The following is a 23,714-nucleotide window of genomic DNA, read 5'->3' on the forward strand; positions in this document are numbered from 1 at the left end:
TTTTGATGTATTAATAGTATAAAATTGTATAACTATATTCGTTTTTTTGGATAATTATTTATGTAGTTAATATAAAAGATAGTTATTTTTGTTAATGTAACATTACGTAGTTAGATGTATGCATAAAACTACTTTACGAACAGTCTATCAAAATTAAATTCATTTAAATAATATGAAAAAATATATCAAATTATTTTTATGTGAAGATGATAGTCAAAAACCGTTATACGAAAGTCTTCACTTTTAAATAATTATTTTATTTTATATTATATTATCATTTTATTTTAAATATTTAAATAAATTCTAATATTTATCTTTTAGTATTTTTATTACTTTTTAATACTCTTTTAGTTATTATTTTTTATTATTTATAATTTTAATATTATTTTTATATTAATTTTTTATTTTATTTAATTTTTTAATAGAATTAATAAAATTATAATACAAAGTAAAAAAATCTCCATAAAAAAATAATAAGAACAATAAAAAAATTCATACAAACAAAAAAAACAAACTTTATAAACTTTTTTTATCGTCTGAAATTAAACTTTTAAAATTCAAGATTTATTTTTCTAAAATTAGTAAATTACTAATTAATATATATATATATATATATATATTAATGAAAATATTAGAATTTTAATGGCTAAAAAATAGTTTAATTCAGCTAAATCTTTAAGTGAAAAAATTTGATCTAAATGTTTCATAAAATTATTATTTTAGTTTGATTATCTCCCATAAAATTAACATCATCAAAACAGAACAAAGTATATAAATAACATATGTGTAATCAGTGGTGGCACATTAGGGTTAATAGTGTTATGTTAAGGTAAATAGTGCTCCTTAGAAGCAGTTTTTTCAAAAATTTTCATAACTATTTTAGGTCTTTTCTTTTGCAATTTGTATTAATTTTGTAGCAAAATTTTCACTTAATTTTCAACGTATGACAACGAGAGATGGAGGAGGTAAGTTGGATCAGAATAATAGTGATGAGAAAATAAAATAAGTGATTCTACTAATTGAAAAATACATCAGAAAAGAGAACCAAGCTTGCGTTAATAATCTTGTCGGAAGAATTTTCTCATATTTGATTTTTTCAGCAAGGAGTATGTATTGAACAGATTATTGAAATTTGATAACAATATCAAAAGAGAGAGAAAAGAGGAAATTTTCTATTTGGTAAAACAAATCATGACGTACTCTCCTGTATTCCCCTGTAATCAATATATAACTACACTATAACATCAAGAATATAGAAGGATCTAGACTAATTAATAAATCTTGAGCTAAACATCAAATAAACTAAGTGTTATTCTTATCAGCCCCCCTCAAACTGATAGTTGGTCTTGGAACAACTCTCAGTTTGCACCTAAACATGACAAAAGAGGCTGCAGACAGGGGTTTAGTCAAGACATCCGCAACTTGGTCATTTCCTGGAATATGAACAACATGCAGCTGCCTTTGCCTAATCAAGTCTCGAACAAATTGGATATCAATTTGGAAATGCTTAGTCTTTCCATGAAGAACTGGATTTGCAGTGAGAAGGACCGTACTGAAATTATCACAGAATACTGTAGCCAGGCCAATCCGCAGCTCAGTAGATTTGTGAACCAAACAATCTCAGCTCCACAGTCAGCTAAACTCCTGAACTCTGCTTCAGTGGAGGATCTACTGATTGTACTTTGTTTCCTACAAGTCCATGACAAAAGATTAGTTCCCAAAAATACACAAAAACCAGACACCGATCTCCGATCCTCAAGATCTGAAGCCCAGTCAGCATCAGAGAAACCATAGAGCCTGAAGTCCTGACATTTATGAAAAACCAGGCCCTGGTCCTTTGTTCCCTGCAAGTACCGAAGGATCCGCTTTACTGATTTTCAATGAGCCAGTTTAGGAGCATGCATAAATTGGCTCACTTTACAAACAGCAAACGATAAATCAGGTCTAGTAATAGTTGCATAGTGAAGAGATCCAACTACAGATCTATACAGTTTGGGATCCTCAAAATCCTCAGAGCCTGCTTGTGAATTGCAAAGAGGACAGCATGGGAGTTGGCATAGGACTAGCACATTGCATACCTACTTTTGAAAGAAGATCAGTAATATACTTAGATTGAGACAAATACAACTTATCAGCAGTCCTCACTACTTCGATGCCCAAGAAATAGTTTAAGTTTCCTAAATCTTTCAACGAAAATATTTTGTGTAGTTTCTTAATCATATCATCAATTTCAACAGCATCATTTCTAGTGATAATAATATCATCAACATAACAAAGGATGTAAATAACAGATTTAAAGGAAGTACAAATAAATAATGACATATCAGACTTTGAATTGTAGAAACCAAAGGCTTGTAAAGTAGTACTTAATTTTAAAAACCACTCCCTTGGAGCTTGTTTTAGACCATAAAGGGATTTATTCAGCTTACAAACTTTTGTCGCAGCATCCATTTCAAATCCCAAGGGCTGTGTCATGTAGATTTCTTGATGCAATTCTCCATTGAGAAATGCATTATTAAAATCAAATTGTCGAAGTACCAAGTCTCTGGACAAAGCAACACTAAGAACTAATGGTCGAATCACTGGACTAAATACCTGTTCAAAGTCAAAACCTTCACTTTGATAAAAACCTTGGGCCACCAAACGAGCTTTGTACTTCTGAATCTGTCCATTTGGCAACCTTTTGACAGCAAACACCTAGCGACAGCCTATGATCTTAGCACCTTCTGGTGGAGACACAAGTGTCCATGTGTTGGCCCTAATCAGTACTTGATATTCATCTTGCATTGCTTGAAACCAATGAGGAATGCTCAAAGCAGATTTAGCATTCTTAGGCAATGCTACATCAATGACTTGAGAGTTTAGGCAAGAAAAATGTGCTTTAGGTTGAAGAATGCCTGCCTTGGACCTAGTGACCATTTGATGAGTGTTTGTAGGGACAGAGACAGGGTCAGGCTGAACGGGTGGTAAACAAATCTCTACGCTAGATATTGGAATTGGTTGTGAGGAAACAATGGATGGAGTTGTCACAGCAGTATTGATAGGAGATGGATTGGGAGCATCAGTGGACATATCAGGGACAACATCACTAGACTGTAAGGAATGGATGGAGTCACCTTGCAATACAGGATCAGGAGGCCTAAAAGCGTAAGGTCTAGGAACATATTCATTTGTAGAAGCATTAGTAGTACTCTTGAGAGACTCAGAGCTCCCAGAGAATAACAGAGGATATGGATAGATATTCTCATCAAATAACACATTTCGTGAAACATATACTCTACCAGATGGTGACAAACACTTATACCCTTTATAATTTTGAGCATAGCCTATAAACACACACTAGTGAGATCTATAGCTAAACTTGATTTTGTTATATAGCCTTAAATTAGGATAACAGGAACTGCCAAAAACCTTTAGAAAAGTATAATCAGGTTTATAGTTTAGAAGAACTTCAAAAGGTGACTTATTGTGTAAAATAGAAGTGGGTAGTCTATTAATAAGGAAAGCAGCAGTTAAAACTGCTTCATCCCAGTATATTAATGGCATATGTGCAGTAGAGAGCATCGCCAAAGCCATCTCAGTGAGATGGCGATGTTTTCTCTCTGCCCTTCCATTCTGCTCATGAATGTAAGGACAAGAGAACCTATGCTCAATCCCAGACTGCTGCAAAAAGGAAGAAAAAGAATTGGAGATATACTCCTTACCATTATCAGATTGTAAACATTTAATATGGTGACCAGTTAGTTTTTCAATGTAAGACTTTTATTGCAGAAAAGCATCAAAAACTTGAGATTTATTCACTAAGAGATAAAGACATGTATATCTAGAGAATGCATCAATAAAAATTACATAATAGCGATATCCTAAATGAGAAATCATGGGGCTAGGCCCCCAAATATCAGAATAAATGAGCTGTAAAGGTGAAGTATAAGAAGTCAGTGAATCAGGAAAAGGTAATTTGTGCATTTTGGCACAGGCACAGTCATTACACAACACAGGTATAGAATCATTATTTTTATTAGAAAATTGTATAGAGTTACACAATTGAAGAACAGTTTTAACAGTGTTAGTAGTGGCATGTCCAAGTCTCTTATGCCACAACTGAAAATTGGAAGAGGAAACAGAAAATAGAGCAGGTGGATAACGTGTAGTGAGTCTTGGAATTGCAACATTGTGAAATTGATAGAGCCCTCCACTATTAAAACCGTGAAGAAGAATCTTTTTGGTGTGCTTGCACTTCACAAAACAAAAATCATCATGAAACTCAAAAAATACTGCATTATCTTTTGCAAATTTAGAGACACTCACAAGATTTTTAGTAATATCAGGTGCATGAATTAAAGATTGCAATTTGAAAAATCTTTCAGAATCAAGGGCATGCAAATAAGAATTCCCAATATGTTTAATATGCATACCTGCTCCATTACCTATATGAATCTGTTTAGGACCTGAATATTCAGAACACGAGAGCAGATTTGACTGATGAGGAATAATGTGATGAGAGGCCCCAGTATCAGGAAACCACGCTGGATCAGAAACAGAGGAAGGAACTGCCATATAGGCAGAGGGATGATGGAAAGATGATGATGGGGGGGGTGGAGTTGCGGAATGCGAAGAAGCAGAAGAGGAGGAGGCATTGGGCTGTGAAAATCTTGAGATCTGAGCAGGGGGAGGGTGTTCTTGATTGAATCGTTGGAAGCAATACCACGCAATATGACCAAATCGGCCGCATACTTGACATTGGGGGCGATTATTGTTAGCAAAAGAGGCACGACCACCTCTGAAGAATCTTCCACCTCGCCCCCTTCTACCCCCAGCACTTCTACCAGCAGCGGATAAAGAAGGGATTGCAGACTGAGTGAGATGTGCTTGAGCAAGAAATGGATCAGATTTGCGAAATTTCTCAAGCATATCATCATGTGATAGAATTGACATCTCAACCTCTTGAAGAGAATACAGCTCAGGTTTAGTAGAAACGGTAGTAATTAGGTTTTGGTAATCTTCATTGAGCCCTTCCAAAAGAGCATCAATATGGTCATCAGTAGTCAAAGGAAAACCTAAAGACGCTAAAGAATCAACAATTCTCTTGATTCTTGAGACATAGTCAGCAGCAGGAAGACCTTGTTTCTTTATAAGTTTCAGCTGAGTTTTTAGCTGCTTGACCCTATATCGAATCGATTTTGAGAAATAATCTTCAATTCTGTTCTAGATATCAGAAGCAAAAACACAACCTATCATTTTATTCTTGAAGGATTCATCCATGGAAGCAAGAAGCCAAGAAATAATATTGTAATCTTCTTGCCTCCATCGTTTGTAATCGGTTGATATAATACCAGCAGCTCGATCAGTTTCGGACACAAATTGTGAGGGCTTTCTGTCAAAATGTAGATGATCCTCAAGGGCGTGCCCAAAGATTGCAGCCAAAGCCTGTTGTTGCCAAGTTTTATGATTATTTTCATTGAGCTTGTCACCTATGGGATGACCAAAAGATCGTGGAGTGAACGATGATGTAGAAGAGGAAGAGGTTACTGAAGAATCTGAATTAACAGCACTAGTAGCCATGGATCATGTACAAAAACGAGGCTCTTGATACCATGAAGAGATTATTGAAATTTGATAACAATATCAAAAGAGAGAGAAAAGAGGAAATTTTCTATTTGGTAAAACAAATCATGACGTACTCCCCTGTATTCCCCTGTAGTCAATATATAACTACACTATAACATCAAGAATATAGAAAGATCTAGACTAATTAATAAATCTTGAGCTAAACATCAAATAAACTAAGTGTTATTCTTATCATGTATAATGAAATGAACGTGATTTGGATAGGCCAAAAAGACTCCATATATCGGAGAAAGGGAGCAACCATTTTCAATTTTTCTTTGATAGAGATTTCGATGAAGTGAGGATTGAAAAAAAATCTCTTTGGCTTTTCAAGAATTTTGTGCTTCATATTCGACGTTGGAAAGAGAATGACCAGAGTGATAATGCTTAGATATATACTTTTTCAATTTGGATTCAGTACTGGAGTATGCTAGAGAACTTTAAAATGCTGGAGGCTGGTCGGAAGATTAGAGATGGACTCGGAAAGGTAATTGAAACATGTTTTTTTTTAGATAAAAGGGAAAGAATAAAGGATTGTCAAGGCTCAGGTGGAGCTAGACGCAAGTAAACGTCATAGAGATTCTCTGCGTGTTGTTGGTCCAGAAGGCAGTACTAAAGAAATTGGCTTGGGATATGAACGCATAGGTATTTTCTGTACCTATTGCGCGAGAATCGGCCATGAATCTAAAACTTGCTTTAAATTCTTGGAACACGCTAACACCAATAATGTTTGATAAAATTGGATTGGTGAATGGACAAAAGTTGAGCAAGTTGGGAGAAGAATAGAATGCAGGGATGAAAACTATGCTAAGGAGGCATTCTCCGTCCCCGCCCTGTCCCGTTGCAATTTCTAAGTTGAAGATCTAATTTTGGCATGGAAGGAAGACTTGGAGGTGGTTATTTCTAGCTCTACCAACTTCTACATACCTATTACGATTTCAGATCCTATGTCTCATGAAGAATGGACTCTAATAGGGTTTATTTGAGCTGCAATGAACAAGTCAGATTGGCGCGATTTGAAACTCTGTCTTTATTGATGGGACAAAGTGATCAGAGGATGGTTTTGATAGGAAATCTCAATGCAATTACAAGCCCACAAGAAAAGAAAGGTGGTGGTGACAAATCTCCATCTTCTATGGCGCCTTTCAACTGTTTCATTAGTGATAATGGTTTGGATGAACTTGGAATAGTAGGAAGACATTCTACTTGGTCAAATAGAAGAGGAGAGGCTGATCTTATTCAAGAATGTCTGGACAGGATTCTGGCTCAGAACAACTGGTTGCAGTTATACCCTAATCAAATGGTTTTGAGACTTTTAGAGACAGGTTCGGACTATGCCTCCATTATTGGGGTACTCTAACTCTCCGCTAGAGAAAACTAAGTGATGTTTCAAGTTTCAAGAACGTTGGTGTGACAAGGATGAGGTTAGGCAAATTATCTCGAAAAATCCTAGTACAAGAATCCGCAATGTTTCAAATGACTCAAAAAATCAAAATCAGTAGGTACATGTTGGTTCAATGGCAGCAATTAGCAAAATCAAACTCTCAAAAAGAGATTGAGGAGATGAAATCTGGGGAGGGGGATTTCATGGAGGTCAGGAGCTGGCAATTTTGGAAGAAAAACTCGAGACTGCTTGGCTTAATGAGGAACGGTTTTGACGACAGAAATTCCGAGTTAAATGGCTATGGGAAGGGGACCATAACACAATTTTTCATAGGACGTCTAAGTCCAGAATACGACGTAACAAAATATGACGTTTACATGGTCAGAATGGTGTGACATCCTCTTCTCCCCAAGGCATTACGGTTATTGCTGAGAACTATTTTAAAGGGATTTTTTCTTCCACAAATCATGAGGATCCTTTTCCATTTTTTACAAATTTTGCTCCTAAGGTTACAACTAACATGAATTGAAGGTTGAAAAGACCAATTACACTAGAAGAAGTCAAGAGAGTCACTTTTAGTGTTCATCCCATGAGTATCCCAGGATATGATGGAATGACAGCCAGATTTTTTCAGAAATTCTGGGATATTGTGGGCGAGGATGTTTTTAAAGCAGTTCAAAATTTCTTTTATGGAGGGAGGATATTGAAGAGTTTCAATCACACTCATATTTGTCTTATTCCTAAAATACCAGACGCTAGTAATATGATAAAGGTAAGACCTATCAGCTTATCTTACAGTTATGTACAAGATTATATCTAAAGTCTTGGTTCGTAGACTCTAACTATGTATCAGTAAACTTGTGAACTCTAATCAGAGTGCTTTTATTAAGGAGAAACTTATTTTAAATCACATTCTTATTTTTTATAAATGTATGCATTATGTAAAAACAAAGAAGAATGGCTTAGATACTGAAATGGCTTTGAATTTAGATATGAGTAAAGCATATGATAGGGTAGAATGATATTTTCTATAGTTTATTATGGAAAAATTGGGCTTTGGTTTGAGATTAATTAATTGGGTTTGGAAACTAATGACCAATGTTTCTTACTCTATTGTTGTGGAAGGTCAACCGTTTGGTTTTTTTAAACCAAATAGGAAAATTCCACAAAGAGATCCTATCCCCATATCTATTTTTATTTTGTGCAGAAGGTTTATCTTTTTTTGCTACACAAGGCAGAGCAAAATAGACAAATCCTCAAAATTCAAATTCATAGAAGAAATCCTAAGATAAATTATCTATTATTTGTTGACGACTCAATTTTATTTAGTAAGGCTTCTAACAATAGTTGTGATAAGATAATGGCTGTTTTAGAGACTTGTGAGAGCTTCAGTAGTCAAAAAGTCAATCTCAACAAATCAGCCTTATCTTTTGATAAGAATACGTCCTAGTAAATTCAGACAGATATTGCACACAGATTTAATGTTACTCATAATGGAGCTCAAGATAAATACTTAGGACTTTCATCCCTAGCTCATAAGTCTAAGAAGACTACGTTTAGTGAAATCAAGGAATTAGTTCGAAAGGAAGTCCAAAGCTGATAAAGAAACTATTTATCAGCAGGAGGAAGACAAATTATGCTCAGAGCGGTGAGAGAAGTAATTCCTATCTATTCCTTATCATGTTTTTGTTTGCCTGGTTTATTAATTTTGGAAATTCATAACATTCTCAATAATTACTGGTGGAATCAGAAGGGCTCAAAAAGACGAATATTGTGGATAAGTTGGAATCAAATGATACAACCTAAAAAAGAAGGTGATTTACGTTTTAAGGACCTAAGGGCTCAAAACCTAGCTCTACTAAGCAAATAGTGTTGGAAAATCATTAATCAGCCAAATTCAATTATTGCAAAGATTTTAAAAGGTAAATATTTTAGATATAGTGACTTAATGTATGCTGAAATAGGTCACTTACCGTTTTGGGGAGTCTGCTGGAGGGACGTCGTGTTCTGGAGAAGAGGTTAGTTTGAAAAATTGGGAATGGTGCTTCAACCCGTGTCTTCAAAGATCCCTGGTTGCCGCCACCTTACGCTTTTGGAGTTAATGCTGGTCTTTCTAATTCGCCTTCAGGTCCGATTGTGTACAGAGTTAAAAATCTCTTTAGAGATAATCTGAATTGGAATCAAAATCTGCTTGAAGATTTGTTCCCCCTGAAATCAATAACAAAATACTCTCAATTATACTAGATGGAAGCGAAGATGAATTACAGTGGACTCTTAACAAGTCAAAACAATATGATGTAGCTTCACAATACAGGATTGCATACCAATTTTTTTATGTGCCCTTTGAGCTAAATCCAAACACAGCTCAACACCCTGAAGAATGGAAGAGTATTTGAAATATTCAAGTGCCACACAAAGTTCAAATCTTCATATGAAAAGTTCTCTATGAACGTCTCCCAGTGATAAAATTACTTTACCATCGCTTCTCAAATACCAATTCAACCTGTCCCAGATGCCAATTTGATGTTGAAACCATTAACCATTGTATTTTCACATGTCTAAATTAAAAAAAAAAATTGAAAAAGTAGCCAACTAAACCAAATTCTAAAAGTTAATCCATTCAATAATTTCATGCAAGGATGGGAATCAATTATCTCCAACTTGAAATAGCAACGGAAGAGGGAGAGGGATCAACAATTATTGGCTAATCTTTGTTGGAGTGTGTGAAAATAAAAAAACTTCTTTGTTTTTGAGAACACCAAATCAAATCCCATGAAGGTAGTGAGAGCAGCTGGTCGTCTCTACCGCATCGGTGTCATATCAGAGAGCGAAGTGCGCTTATGATCCTTGAGTTTTCTCTCTCTTTTTCATGTTATTTCTTTCTTCGTCTATTAGCAATTATGTTTGCCTTTATTGAAATTATTAGTTCTACTAATGGTCTCTTTTTTTTTTTATATGTTGTAGTCCTATAATTTAGACACTTATTTTTTTTATTGAATAAAATATTTCTATTACCTTTGATAAAAATATATATATGTTTGGCCAGATAAATAAATAAATAAATAAATAAATAAATAAATATATATATATGCATTTGAGAAAAAAAAACACAAAAGTTGTGCATCAAATTCATTCTAGTTCTCCGTGGTAACAAAAAAAAAAGTACAGTTAAAAATAAGATGAAAATTCGTATATAATTAAATTTTTATATAAAATTAATATTTAAAAATTATTAAATAATTTAATAAATTTAATTAAATTATTATCTAATAATTTTTAATTATCAATTTTAAGATGAAAAGCGAGCCTTCACCTTAAAACATATGGAGGAGATAAAAAATTAACCTCGTATGTTAACTGATCATATTTACTTTGAATTCCATTATTATTCCACTAACATTCTAGTTGGGCTAACGCTATTTATTTTTAATTTTTTAAACTCAATTATTAATAATAAGTGCATACACAATCATTTATAAAGTTTGTGTATCCTTCATTAATGGTTTCTTTTTATTCTGGAACCTTAGTTTGAGAGAGGTGAAAAAAAAAGCTGTACGCAATACATCAAACAGGACGAATTATTATTTTAAGAGGAAAGCGCGAAAAGAAAATAAATAAAAAGGGAAAATTTTATTTAACTTGCGTAATTGTGTATCTGATCTAATAAGTATCCTGCAAGAAGCACTCTCCTTGTATTGAACACACAAATAAGATCGATGACCTGCAACTTAAGAACTATGGAAAAATGAGGAGGGTATTATGTATGTACGTATACACAGAGGGAATAAAACAATGAATGAATAATGGATAGACAAGTTCATGCCAAGGAACGAAGGAACATCACAAGCATTACTCATCATCTTCATGATCATGAATAAATTATTATCTAATTTACTAGTGTTCGTTTTTGACCCTCGCCCTCGCCCTCACCCGAAACCGGATTCATTTAGAGATTAGCAGGGGAAGGAGCAGGGGAGGAGGTGGCAGTGGTGGTGGCGGCCCCGGTCGGAGAAGAAGCAGGAGCAGGGGAAGAGGAGGAAGGGCTGCTTCTAGGGGCAGCTGCAACTCGGCGCAACAAGGCGGCGGCAAAATTACTGTTACTGGCGGGAGCGGGCTGGCCAGGGTTGTAGGGAATCTTGGTAACCTTGATCCATTCATCTCCACGGAAGAAGTTGGTTGGGTTGTACATGTTTGCTGCTTGTGCTGTGAAGTTTTTCTTGATACCAAGCCAGTTGACACGGTTGGTGTTGTCAGCTCCGGGACCACGGTTGCCGAACTCAGCGTAGTAGCAAGTGTCCATGCCGGAGAGTCCCTCGGCTGTTTGCCATGGCATGTAACCGGCGGGGGTGACCAAGTCATCAAGGTAGGTATCCAAGAAGACGGTCCTTGAGTAATTCTTCCATGGACGAGCAAGGAAGGCCTTGTTGGTGAACCTAACTGGGAAGTATTCTGGGTCGGACACGATGGAACCACCCTGGATCACAATTCCTGTTGGCTGGTACCTCTCCTTCCTGCCTTGTGCTGTCACAATGCACTGTTGGTTTGCCAATGGCTTCCTCACCTCGAAGGTGCAGTTCTGGAAGACTGACACTGCATCTCCGAACACGAAATCGATGGTGCCTGAGATCACGCAGTCTCTGTAGAACTGACGCATGGTGTGGGCGTACAGTGTGTCTTGGTATCCGTCCATTCTGCACTTGTAGAAGATGGATTTGTCTGCTTGCACCCTCAGAGCCACTGCCTGGTGCTTCGCTGCTCCGGCTGAGTTCTCGAATCCTACTCCCATGGCAACGAAGTAGTCTCCTTGAACAGCTGCATTTCCATGCAACATTAATTAATATACAAGCTAGACAGGAATATAATTGAATTGAATTGAATTAATTACGTACCAACGGTGGCGGTCTTGTAAGTGTTAACGCCATCGATGAAGTTCTTATCGCCGGTGATGCGGGTCTTGTGACCACCATCGCCGATGAAGACAACGTGGGTCAAGTTCCTGGGGACTTCAAGGTACTCCTGGTAGACACCCTCCTTGATGTGGATGATGAAGGGCTTCTTGTTATTTGAAGGAACCTTCCTCAAGGCTTCTGCGATGGTCTGGAAATCACCAGAACCATCCTTTGCAACTGTCACGTGAGCCTTGATCCTTCTTCCGCCACCAACAGTAGCCATAAGCTTGCGGACGGCGATGCGGTCCTCGATCCACTCGGGGAGCTCCTGATCCTGGTCCTGGTCCTCGTCGTCCTCGGACATCAGGCGGCGGGCTCCGGCGGGCTGGGTGGAGGGGAAATGCATGGCGCTCATGGTCTTGTCGAGCTCGGTGATGATGGCGAGGCCATTGCTGCTCATGTGCATGGCGGTCCTCAACAATTCCTTCATCTGCTCGCCGGCGCTGCTGGTGGTGTTCTCGAAGCCGTCAAGGCAGGTCTCCTGGTAGGTGATGGCACCGCTGAGCCAGACCTTCAAGCTGCTGAGAATGTTGTCGATGTTGTTGAGGTCGAACCTTCCAAGCTTGTCGAGGGACCTGTTGAACTCGTCAATGGAGAGGTCCATGAGTTGCTTGCAAGAGTCGAGAGCCTGCTTGGCCATGGGGTCGTTCTCCAATTCCTGAAGCATCTGGGTCTGCTCAAGGCCATCGGTGATCCTCTTGATGGTGATGTTGAATGCGATCTTGATGAGTTCCCTTGGATCCGTGGTGTTGCCGGCTTCTGCGGACAATGACTGCTCGCATTCCTCTCTGTAATCTGTAGGGGCGCAGAGGGTCTTCACCGCTTTCACCGACGATGCAACATGGCTCTGGTCTTCTGCCTTTGAACCATCGCTGGAGTTCTTGTTCAAGGTGACGCTGAGTGTGACGGCCACCACCATGGCCACCAATAAGAAGGTTGAGACTCCTATAAGGACTAATCTTTTATTCCTCTCTGGGTCTCCCCCTGCCATTTTCAATTGAATTAAGCAGCTCCTGGTTATTCACCACCTGATGAAATGATGGAGCAGGAGCTGCTCGCTAGAATGCAACTTTGATTGGCAGAGGGCTTAGCTTGCAATTGATTATCTTCTGTCAGAGCTCGCTAGCCCCTGTTCGGAGAGTGCGTTTTTCGTTACTTACTCTCCCTCAATATATATGTTTCTCTATGTGCTTTTTTAGACGCGAATGTTGCGAAAATGCGAGGTTTGGAGTCAAAAGAGATACCTGTGTGGTAGTTATCTTTCTTCTATAATTAGAACCCTCCACATATAGACAAAAACCTTAATTTGTTATTACCAAGGGGATGCATGCGCATTTTCATCCACACATGGGTTTACCTGCCTAAAAACACGCCCTCTGATGTAATGTACATTGAAATTGTAATAACAAGCTAATAATAATGGGAACATTATGTTGTACAACGGGCAATCGATAGAATGATAGAAAAAAAAAAGTGAGAAATTATGCGATGAATAAATAAAGGATCAAGGCAATTTTATTTATGACCGACATGCATACATATGAATTAATTCCTATCTGATATGTTATATAATAATAATGCAAAATTCAGTATAAACTAGCTAAATAAGGTACTCCAGTGGCGGGAAGCCAAACATCACCAAATATGAAATTGGAGACTGTAAAATTAATTGCACCTATGCTGTCCAAAAGCACATCGTAACCTGCCCAAGTAACCCTGCTACTGGTATTTGATCCGGCTCCCCAGTTATCATATTCAGCATAATAAAGGGTGTCTAAGGCAAAGTCCCCAGACCAAGCAACCCAACCCGCTGGATCGATCAAGCTATCCATGAAAGATTGCATGTAAACTGTTCTTGAATACAGTTTCCATGGCCTCCCTAGGTACGTTTTTGTGGTGCCGTTACTAGCAGCTAAATCGGCTGCGGCCGTTATGGTGCAATTGTGTATGGAGATTCCAGTGTTTTGATTCACGTCAGTTCTGCCCTGTGCAGTGATTGCATTGAATTGATTACTCATTGGTAGTCTTGGGTAGATGTTACAATCTTGGAAGACAACCGCTGCATTGCCAAATATGAAGTCCACAGTGCCATAAATGTCGCAGTTTCTGTAGAATTGCCTCATAGAATGCGTGTACAATGTGTCTTGGTATCCTTCAAAGCTACAGCTATAAAATGCAGACAGATCTGCGCCGCTCCGAAGCGCCACTGCTTGGTGGTTTATTCCTCCGGCTGTGTTCCGAAATGTCATGTTCACCGCGACAAAGCCTTTTGCAACCACAGCTGAAAGAAGAAAAACTAATAAGGTCACTTGGTGATTAAGTAACTAAACATGGAAAGTTAATTAACAAGAAAAGGTAGCAAAGAAAAAATAAAGCATCATTTTATTGTGTTATGAAAGAAGATTTAAAGATAGAAATTCACTTGCAGTTGTCTTTATATAAAGCTGAGAACTGTTAGATAATAATTTAGTTAAGCATATTAAATTATATAATAATTCTCAACTATTAATTTCATATGAACTGCAACTGAGTCTTTTTCATTGAAATTAAAAGTAAGATTCGTCATTACCAAACGTGGCAGAGTTGAAGGTTGTCCAGCCATCAGTGACGCTTCGATTTCCGGTGATTATAGTCCGGTTAATACCATCACCTATCATCATCAAATACTGCTTGGTTTTTGGAATGGAAACGTATTCTTCATACACCCCTGCAACCACATAAATTACAAAAAAGCCATTGATACCAAGGGTGTTGTTTGGTGCTGCATTCACTGCATCATTAATAGTTGTGTAGTCTCCAGAGCCATCTGGGTTCACCACCACCATTTGGCTCACAACAACATTCGCCTCAGGATCTAACTGAAGCAGTTTTCTTCCTCTTCTTTTTGTTATCTCATACAGCCTCTGTTCCCACATGCGATGAATGTTACTTCTCTTTACTATCCTCTCTGTTAATTTTCTGTTGTGTGTGTTTTTTTTGGTTCCCCAACCTTGCTTGAAAAATGCAAGGGATATGCTATAAAACTTGGTCCCATTGGAGATATTGCTGATGAGTAATTCATCAGTGTGTGTGGTTGTGGCTTGTTGGAGGCTATCTAAGCATGTGTCGTGGTTGGTTAAAGTAGCACTAATCATGCTATGCAAATAATTTTCATCCTCTGAGCTACTGAGTGTGTTAGTGGAATTTATGGCGTTGAGAGTGTTGGTCCAGAAATCTACGTTGAAGTCACTTAGAAGGTAGCAATCTTGAAGGGCAAGAAGCATGGACCTAGATAATTTGTTTTTGGAACGAGGTTTGAGATACTTAGAGACTAATGAGCGAAACTTAGTAGATGATAAGAGGGATTTGCGTGCGAAAAATCGACCATAGCTATGTATGTCACTGCGGCCTTTGGAAGGTGAATTGGATTTGCAGAAGGGTGGATATGGTGTGAGGTCGCAAATGGAGGAAGATGAAGATGCAAGAGAAGCCAAGTTGGAGAAAATAATAGTGGCAGTGAATAATAATAAGCTTATAGATAGATCTGAAGCTGCCATTGAGAACTACCTAGCTTGATGAGATGAATAATATTCATAACGTTATAAATATGTGCATGGAGCGAGCTATAGAAAAAGTAGTTGTAGTTTGATTATACAACAATTTTGGTTAATGGGATCTTCTTCTAATTTTTAATATAGGCTGCGATATTCCAATTTTAATTTGTACTCAAAAGAACACTTTTGCTTTCTTGACTTAGTTAATTTAAAATTCATGGAAAAAAAAAATAGAAAAAGTGTTAGTAGGGTGATAAATTGTCATGCATCATGCATGGGAGACCGAAATAGGTGATATCCACCGACTTGGCAAATGATTACTTCATATCTCTGTATTATGTATACGTGTTTACACAATACCAGTCGGCTTATAATTTAAAGTCCAAAATTAAAAGACTAGGAGAGAATGCAAACGCAAGATAGAATCATAGCATGTTTCTGACAGGGCGGCAATATATATTTTATCATTGGATATTCAATTTGATTCAATTTAATTGGGTAGAGTTACTAATCTAATTCACAGCGAATAGAATAAAGTCCACTCATTTTTTTATTGAAAATAATATTTCGTTAATGTAATGAAATGAAATAAATGATCCACTAGAAATTACACATAAGATAAATTTGGAAACATATTCAGATGTAATTGAATTATATTAATTGAGTAAGTAATTTTTTTTATTTTATGGTAGAAATTTTATCATCTTTTTTTTTGCAAATAATGTTATGTTTAGTCTAATATTTTTATTTTTTTATATGAATCGACGAATGTTTCAACACATATTTAAGATAGGATCGACCAACTTACATCTTATATATGTATATGTTATATATTTATATAAAAGTATATTTTAAATAGATATTAAATTTTCATTAAATACAAAAAAACTCTTTAATCATTAAAAAAATTATTAATTAATAATTTAATACATTTTTTAAATAAAAATTAATTTTATTTTAAATTATTATTAGATTATATAATAATGTTATATCTTTTTAATAACTTATAGATATGATCGAATATCTACGAGTTAAGAACAAATAAGATTAAAATTAAAATATTCTTAATTCGCTAATAAAATTAGAATTTGATTCAAACTTTGTCCTATTCATTATAATCTCTAATTTATGATGTATATGCCATATCCAATGTATTTCGTTCTAGCCCTTCTATTTTTTATATATTCTTTTTATATTTTTATATTATAAAAAAATAATTCTTTTATACTCTTTCACTTTTGATCGATCATTTTTAACACTAAAAATAAAAAATATACAAAAATGTTATATACTAACATGCCTTGATTAGAGTATTAGTAATTACACTCTCAAATAGAAGTATCATTTTTACTATAACTTCTAATTTTACTATGAAATTATTAAATCCAACGATATGTTAAAGGCTAAAAATTCAAATCCAGCTAGTTAAAGTAATTCAAGACTCCAATATTGAACAGACCACCTTGCATCACCAAGTTCTCTATAGAGTTCAAGACCATGCTTTAGATCTCAATCTCCCAAACACTACAGGAGAAGCATTATTTATGTTCACAGATAATGTTAGAAGATCAACAATCGTAAACATTCTAAGAATGATTACTACTGATGAACTTTCTTCTATCACTCCATTGGAATGGATTACCGATTATGAGAAAACTTTTTCAAAAGAACAGGTTGATATTCATACTACAACACCTCTAATTATTACCCATAATAGTGATGGAACGGTGAATACTGTTTTTCAGAGACCTGGAATAATCAAGCAAACCTTACTGCAAGGACCATCTTTTAGAAGGATTAATATGATCTCTCCTGTTCAGATGCAAACAACTTACGATTAAGATGATCCACATGTACATTTTTATGAAAATGGAAAACCTATTTATGTTTCTCATATAAATGGCCACTTCATCTGGGATGTTGATCCCTCTATGTGTGATTCTGACAATAACTGTGCTAACTAATGGAGTGACACTGATGATGAAGATTATACTAGGTGACAGAGGAATAAGAAAAAGAAGAAGAGGCCACTACAGGCCCCTTACTCCTATAAAAGGCCCGAGTCCTGTGGTATCAGAGCGTCAAGTTTATAAGAAGAAGAAGAAAGTATTACTAGTAAAAGCAAGTAAGAGAGAATCACTAAACATGAACCCTATAGACTCTCCAAGTTCTTCACAACTCATACATCATCCTACCTCCTTAGGCATAGACCGATTACCCTTTAGTTTAAAGAAAATTCTTGGTAATAATATTGATCAATTGGTAGAATTTACTCATGTCTCAGAAGACTCTCAAATTCCAACCACTGAATACCCTTTTATAAGTCCCTATTCTTTCTACCAAAGACAAAAAAAATCAACCCTCATCTTCATCTGCCATCTTATTAACAGAAATCCTTCTCCTCCTCCCAAAAAAATCATCCAATCCTTTCATGAGGGGTCCCTTTGATTCAATTCCTAAACTATAACATGTATAAATTAGATTGATGAATTTTTTTCTTGTTGCATTAAGAAATTGAGTAAAAAGTAAAGTAATTCTTTTTTATTCCATTTGGATCTATTTATTTTATTTTTTATTTAATTTTAATATATTTTTTTATTTAATTTGAATTCTTATCTTTTTATTATTGTTTCTTTTCAAATCATATAAAACCTGTTGACTTACAATTGAAAGCTCACACTACTCACACAGATTTGTAAAAATTAGGATTATTTTGCTAGAACTCTAGTAGAGCATGTAAAAAACTCTAAAGGTTACATTAGAACTCAATTACTTTATTAGTACTATTTTAAGACATTTCATAATATTAACTATATTAGGTGGTGCAAAAAAAAATCACCAGTTAAATCGGCTATTTGTATAAAATATATGTTAAAATATAAAATACTAATTAAAAATAAATTAAACAATATATATTTATATATAAATATATATTAGTTAATTTTTTGTGTATAAATAATATTTATATATATATATATATATAGACAACTTCAAAATCTCAACAATTATTTTTGTAGCTGTACACTACAACAAAAACGCCATTTAGCGGCGGTTCCTGGAGTCGTTTAGCGGCGGTTTTCTGAAACGCCGGAAGATAGGGCGCGGCAAAACGGATAGCGGCGGGTTTAGTCAACCGCTGGAATAACCGCCGCTAAACATCTATCAACTTTGCGGCGGTTTGTAACCGCCGCTAAATAACAAATAAACGAAAACAACATTTATTTTGCGGCGGTTCTAAACCGCCGCCAAATTTTAGTATTTCCGTTCATAGTTATTAGAATCGGACCGGATTCCACCATTAGACCCACAACGTGTGGATCACTGTAAAATATTAATTTTGCAAAGCCTTCCACAAACGAAGAAGGTAGGGTTTGCAAAGCCTTCCACAAACGAAGAAGGTAGGGCTTGAACTTGGAACCTGGAGAAAAGAAAAGCTTTAACAATGTCATGTTACCACCAAGCCAAATGTCTCTTCGATGTATATAGCGCTAATAATTATATATATCATATGAACACATTTAATTGCCACATAGATTTTTGTTGTATACTTTATATATCTGATCATTGTTATTATAGGCACCTTATATATTGGGTAAAATTCACAATTAAATCAAATGGAGGACTAAATTATTAAGATTTAGAATTTAGTCTTTAATATTTAAAATTAGTAAAATATTTGTCAAAAATATTATATTTTGTTGGTCAGTTAGCATTATTGAATCTATTAACCATAATAATATGTAGATAATTGATTGGTTTTCATATAAAAATATTTTTATTCTATTTAGTATTTAATTTTGATAAAACATTATTTTATTTTAAATTTAGTTATTATGAATTCTTATATCTAAGAATACAAGCTAAGATTGTTATTTAAAAAAAATTTAAATTTTTTATTTTAATAAATGCCCAACAAATTATTAAAATAAAAAAATGATAATTTAAAATTATAATTTTTGTAAAATTATAACGTTTTGAATTTTTAATGACTTGTAGAAAATATTTTTAATTATTATTTTTAATATTTTATAGAAGATATATATAATTATTATTTTTTAAAAATGTTTGATTTTTAATTAGTCCAGAATATGATTTTATTTTCTTCTTTTACATCCATATTTGAATGCAAATTTAAATGCCAATAAAGTAAATAAAAAACTCTTATTGGTAAATTTGTTCACATGAGTTAACATATATAGCTTATTTAACTTGTGAAATTTTTATTTATGTAAAACGAATGTAGAAAAAGTGTTACAAGTTTAAGTAACAATGATTTAAACATATATAGTTTAAGATAGTAGTATTTACTTAACTAGATTATACCTAAATGATTATTACTAAAGAAAACATTGCAATATGTGGTAATACGCATTTTGCGACGGTTTAAAAGTAACCGCCGCAAAATGCCTAACAAGAAGTCACCGGCGGACATATCGTGGCGGTTTTCGAAAAGAAGCCATGAAATACAAACCTGACCGGCAATATAGCGGCGGTTTGAAGAAAACCGCCGCGAAATGTTAACCTTACAGCAATATAGCGGCGGTTTTAGCAAAACCACCGCTAAATGTCGTCCGGATTGCAGCCCCAACCTTTAACCGCCGCTATATGTGCCGCAATTTGTCTTTTCGCGGCACATTTACAAAACCGCCGCAAAATAACCGTCGCTATCTTAAGGATTTGTTGTAGTGGTATGTGAATATTGAATTACTTTTTATATACCTTATTTAAGTTTAAAAGGTTTAATTTTAATATTCGATATTAAAAATGCGATCCAGTTACTTTAATTTTATCTTTTGAGGTTTTTTTATTCTTTGGCACCTTATTAACAATCAACTTTGAGTTAAGATAACAAGACTCGCATATTATGAAAATGATAAATTCAACACTAATTGAGTTCTTTTTTTTCACTTTGAATGATTTTTTCTTAAAATTAAGGAACTTGATTGTATGATGACAAAAGATTATTCTATATTTTAAAAAAATATAAAACAAAAATAAAAAAATTTTAAATCTTATTTTTATTGTTTTATATTATTATTTTTTTTATGTGTTAATTAGTTAAATAATTTGGAAATTAATTTTATAATAATAAAAAATTCTTTTATAATAATAATAATAATATAATACTTTTTTGCACAGTTAAAAATTTTTAAATATGTCAGTTCTAACTCCGTACCTTTTTTACGTCTTGAATATTTTTTTTTAAAACAATGGTAAGATTTTACATATGATAAAATGGTGGTCCAATAGGACAAGTGCAGAATCAAAGAAAGAAAACATAATTACAACAACAAATAAGGATCAAACTTTGTATGGATGGAGTTCAAATTAAATCAAGAAAGTAGGGGACTCCAGTAGGAGGTAACCATGCAGCACCGGATATGAAATTAGAAACTGTGAAATTCTGTGCATCAGTGGCATTAATGACATGGTAGCCTGCCCAAGTGACCCTATTACTAGTGTTAGATCCAGGACCCCAATTATCATATTCCGCATAATAAAGAGTGTCCAAATACAATGTCCCTGACCACTCTGCCCAACCAGCAGGATCAATCAAACTGTCCATGAAAGACTGCATGTAAACCGTTCTTGAATACTCCTTCCATGGCCTCCCAAGATACGTTTTAGTGGTGCCCAAGTCGGTGGCGGCGGTTATTGTACAGTTGTGTACAGATGTTCCTGTGTTTTGGTTAATGTCAGTTCTGCCCTGTGCTGTGATGGTGTTGTACTGGCCACTCATTGGTAGGCGTGGCAAAATGTTACAGTTTTGCAACACAACTGCTGCGTTGCCAAATATGAAGTCAACTGTGCCGTAAATGTCGCAATCTCGGTAGAATTGTCTCATTGAATGTGTGTATAAAGTGTCTTGGTACCCTTCGAAGCTGCAATTGTAGAATGCGGATAGATCTGCTCCGCTTCTGAGAGCCACCGCTTGGTGATTGCTTGCTCCTGCTGTGTTGCGAAATGTTATATTCATAGCCACGAATCCTTGCGCAACCACAGCTGTGTCACATATCAAAACGTAAATCAGCTATAAATTAAACTATAATTTATGATCACTTGCTACATGATTCATATGAAGTTAAAATTTATACTAAAAGTAGCTTAAATTATTTAAATTCTTTACTCAACATATATATGATTCTTCATTACGCGTGGCTATACACATGTTGCTGTGATGTTATTATATATATGCACTACTATATTTATATGGGTAATACTATAAAATTAGGATAATTTATTATTTTTAATCGGTAATTAATTAGTAATATTTAAGAATATAAACTAAAAATATAGAATTAGTCTGTTAAACTAAAAAAAAAGTTATACTGTTAACTAAAACTGTAGACTAATAAAAATTGAAATTATTTATTCTTAAACTTTTTTCTTTTTATATATGTGACTCTCATACACCTTTTATTAATTACTGAAAATGATTTCATGAGAAGTAAAAAATAAAAAACAAAAAATAAAAAATTTATGTTTATATTATTTATTGGTATTTATATATTTACTATAAAAAAATCTATGAAAAGTGTTTAAAGATTAGTTCAAAACTTTAAATATTATTATTTTTAAGATTACGTGTATACTAAAATCAACCACTAAATAAAGTCAGCCACCAATATAAAATACATATTAGAATACAAAATGCACATTAAAAATAAATTAAACCACACATATATTTATACATAGAGAAAGTCTAGGGGCCAGCAGATTTTGAGGTTTTTAGCCATTAATTAGCCATTAATGATATTTTTAATGGTGTAAGATTGCATCTAATGGTGGAGAATCATTCAATTTTCCTTTGATGGTTAAGTGTTGGCCAGAATTTAGCAAAAGTGCTGGTCTCCTAGCACTCCTCTTATACATAAATACATTAGTGATTGATTTTAGTTGTTAATTTTGGTGTATAAATAATATTTTTTTTAATATGAAATGCATGTGAGTGGTGAGAAAGTTATACCTCCCAATGAAAAAACATGGATTCACTTAAATTATACTAATGAGTATTATGTCTTTTAAGATCTAACGAGTCCAATTGCATTTGTTTTTTTCCAATTAGTTTTTTTTTTTTTTACGATTATTACAATTAATATAAAAAATAATTATTTTTATTAAAATAATATTACGTAATTAAACTATTTTACACTAATAATATATTAAAATTAAATTTTAAAATTATATAGATGAATGTAATTTATTGATGAAACAAAAGAAGGTAGGTTGAGTTGAAGGTTATTACCAAATGAATAAGAATTGAAGGTAGTGTAGCCAGTACCGGCGCTGTGATTGCCGGTGATTATGGTCTGGTTGATACCATCACCGATCATCATCAAGTACTGCTTGTATTTTGGAATAGATACATACTCTTCGTACACTCCTGCAACCACATAAATCACAAAGAAACCATTGACACCACCGGTGTTGTTGGGTGCCGCAGCCACAGCATCGTTGATAGTTGTGAAGTTTCCAGAGCCATCAGGATTCACCACCACCGTTTGGTTCACAACAACACCGTCAGGAGCACTCTGAAGCAGCTTTCTCCCTCTCTTTCTGATTATCTCGTGAACCCTCTGTTCCCACGCGTAAGCATCAGAAAACAGCTTTCGACTCTGTTGTGTGGTTATGCTTGAAGCCCAACCCCGTTTAAAGAGTGCAAGAGATATGCTGGAAAACATGGTTCCGTTTGAAACATGGCTTACTAGGTTGTCATCAGGGGTTGATGACGTGGCTTCTTTAAGGCTTTCTAAGCAGGTATCGAGATTGGTTAATGTAGCACTAATCATGGTAAGAAGGTTTTCAGCCTCGGAACTATTAAGGGTGCGGTTTGTGGTGTCTACAGTTTGTAGAGTCTTGGTCCAGAAATCTATGTTGAGGTCAACTAAGAGGTGGCAATCTTCAAGGGCGAGAATCGTTGACTGGGAGAATTTGGAGGGAGATTGTAAGTAGCTAGAGAGTAATGAGAGAACATCCCTTGATGATGACAGGGACTTGTTTGTGTAAAAGCGGCCATACTCATGAATGTCACCTCCTTGGACATTAGAAGGGGAATTGGATTTGCAAAATGTTGGATAAGGTGTGAGGTTGCAAATTGTGTCTATGGAGGAAGAAGTTGATGATGCTGATAATAATGCAAGAGATGCAAATTGCCATAAAAACATGCATAATGTTAGGGACATTATCTTTGAAGTTATTGCCATGAGGGTGTGGTGTGGATATTCGGTTAATCAAAATAAT

At 34.9% G+C, this 23,714-nt stretch overlaps 3 protein-coding genes and 1 long non-coding RNA gene across 4 annotated transcripts; all 4 read right to left on the reverse strand.

The window, feature by feature from the left end:
• Window positions 1-1,207: 1,207 nt before the first annotated feature.
• On the reverse strand, window positions 1,208-9,890 carry LOC114927802 (uncharacterized). Its single transcript, XR_003818910.2, has 3 exons — window positions 9,316-9,890; window positions 8,965-9,199; window positions 1,208-1,689 (listed from the first exon to the last, which is right to left on the reverse strand). It is a non-coding gene; the product is annotated as an uncharacterized lncRNA (long non-coding RNA).
• Window positions 9,891-10,602: 712 nt separating this feature from the next.
• Window positions 10,603-13,090, reverse strand: LOC112695560 (probable pectinesterase/pectinesterase inhibitor 21). Its single transcript, XM_025747937.3, has 2 exons — window positions 11,881-13,090; window positions 10,603-11,803 (listed from the first exon to the last, which is right to left on the reverse strand). The coding sequence occupies exons 1-2, from the start codon at window positions 12,929-12,931 to the stop codon at window positions 10,938-10,940; spliced, it is 1,917 nt and encodes a 638-aa protein (XP_025603722.1). The 5' UTR covers window positions 12,932-13,090; the 3' UTR covers window positions 10,603-10,937.
• Window positions 13,091-13,502: 412 nt separating this feature from the next.
• LOC112698059 (pectinesterase-like) lies at window positions 13,503-15,477 on the reverse strand. Its single transcript, XM_025751477.2, has 2 exons — window positions 14,510-15,477; window positions 13,503-14,221 (listed from the first exon to the last, which is right to left on the reverse strand). The coding sequence occupies exons 1-2, from the start codon at window positions 15,474-15,476 to the stop codon at window positions 13,527-13,529; spliced, it is 1,662 nt and encodes a 553-aa protein (XP_025607262.1). The 5' UTR covers window position 15,477; the 3' UTR covers window positions 13,503-13,526.
• A 5,291-nt stretch (window positions 15,478-20,768) lies between these two features.
• Window positions 20,769-23,714, reverse strand: LOC112695561 (pectinesterase). The gene is made up of 2 exons (XM_025747939.3): window positions 22,720-23,714; window positions 20,769-21,476 (listed from the first exon to the last, which is right to left on the reverse strand). The coding sequence occupies exons 1-2, from the start codon at window positions 23,675-23,677 to the stop codon at window positions 20,797-20,799; spliced, it is 1,638 nt and encodes a 545-aa protein (XP_025603724.1). The 5' UTR covers window positions 23,678-23,714; the 3' UTR covers window positions 20,769-20,796.

Source organism: Arachis hypogaea, chromosome 6 (genome assembly GCF_003086295.3).
Source record: "Arachis hypogaea cultivar Tifrunner chromosome 6, arahy.Tifrunner.gnm2.J5K5, whole genome shotgun sequence".
Lineage (NCBI taxonomy): Eukaryota > Viridiplantae > Streptophyta > Magnoliopsida > Fabales > Fabaceae > Arachis > Arachis hypogaea.

Excerpts from the sequence above, each read along its gene's own strand:
- LOC112695560 (XM_025747937.3), bottom strand. The coding sequence starts at position 12,931 with ATGGCAGGGGGAGACCCAGAGAGGAATAAAAGATTAGTCCTTATAGGA. Across the intron at positions 11,804-11,880 it reads TTACAAGACCGCCACCGTTG|CTGTTCAAGGAGACTACTTC; the intron begins GTACGTAATTAA and ends ATGGAAATGCAG.
- LOC112698059 (XM_025751477.2), bottom strand. The coding sequence starts at position 15,476 with ATGGCAGCTTCAGATCTATCTATAAGCTTATTATTATTCACTGCCACT. Across the intron at positions 14,222-14,509 it reads CTTCAACTCTGCCACGTTTG|CTGTGGTTGCAAAAGGCTTT; the intron begins GTAATGACGAAT and ends TTCTTCTTTCAG.
- LOC112695561 (XM_025747939.3), bottom strand. The coding sequence starts at position 23,677 with ATGGCAATAACTTCAAAGATAATGTCCCTAACATTATGCATGTTTTTA. Across the intron at positions 21,477-22,719 it reads CTTCAATTCTTATTCATTTG|CTGTGGTTGCGCAAGGATTC; the intron begins GTAATAACCTTC and ends TATGTGACACAG.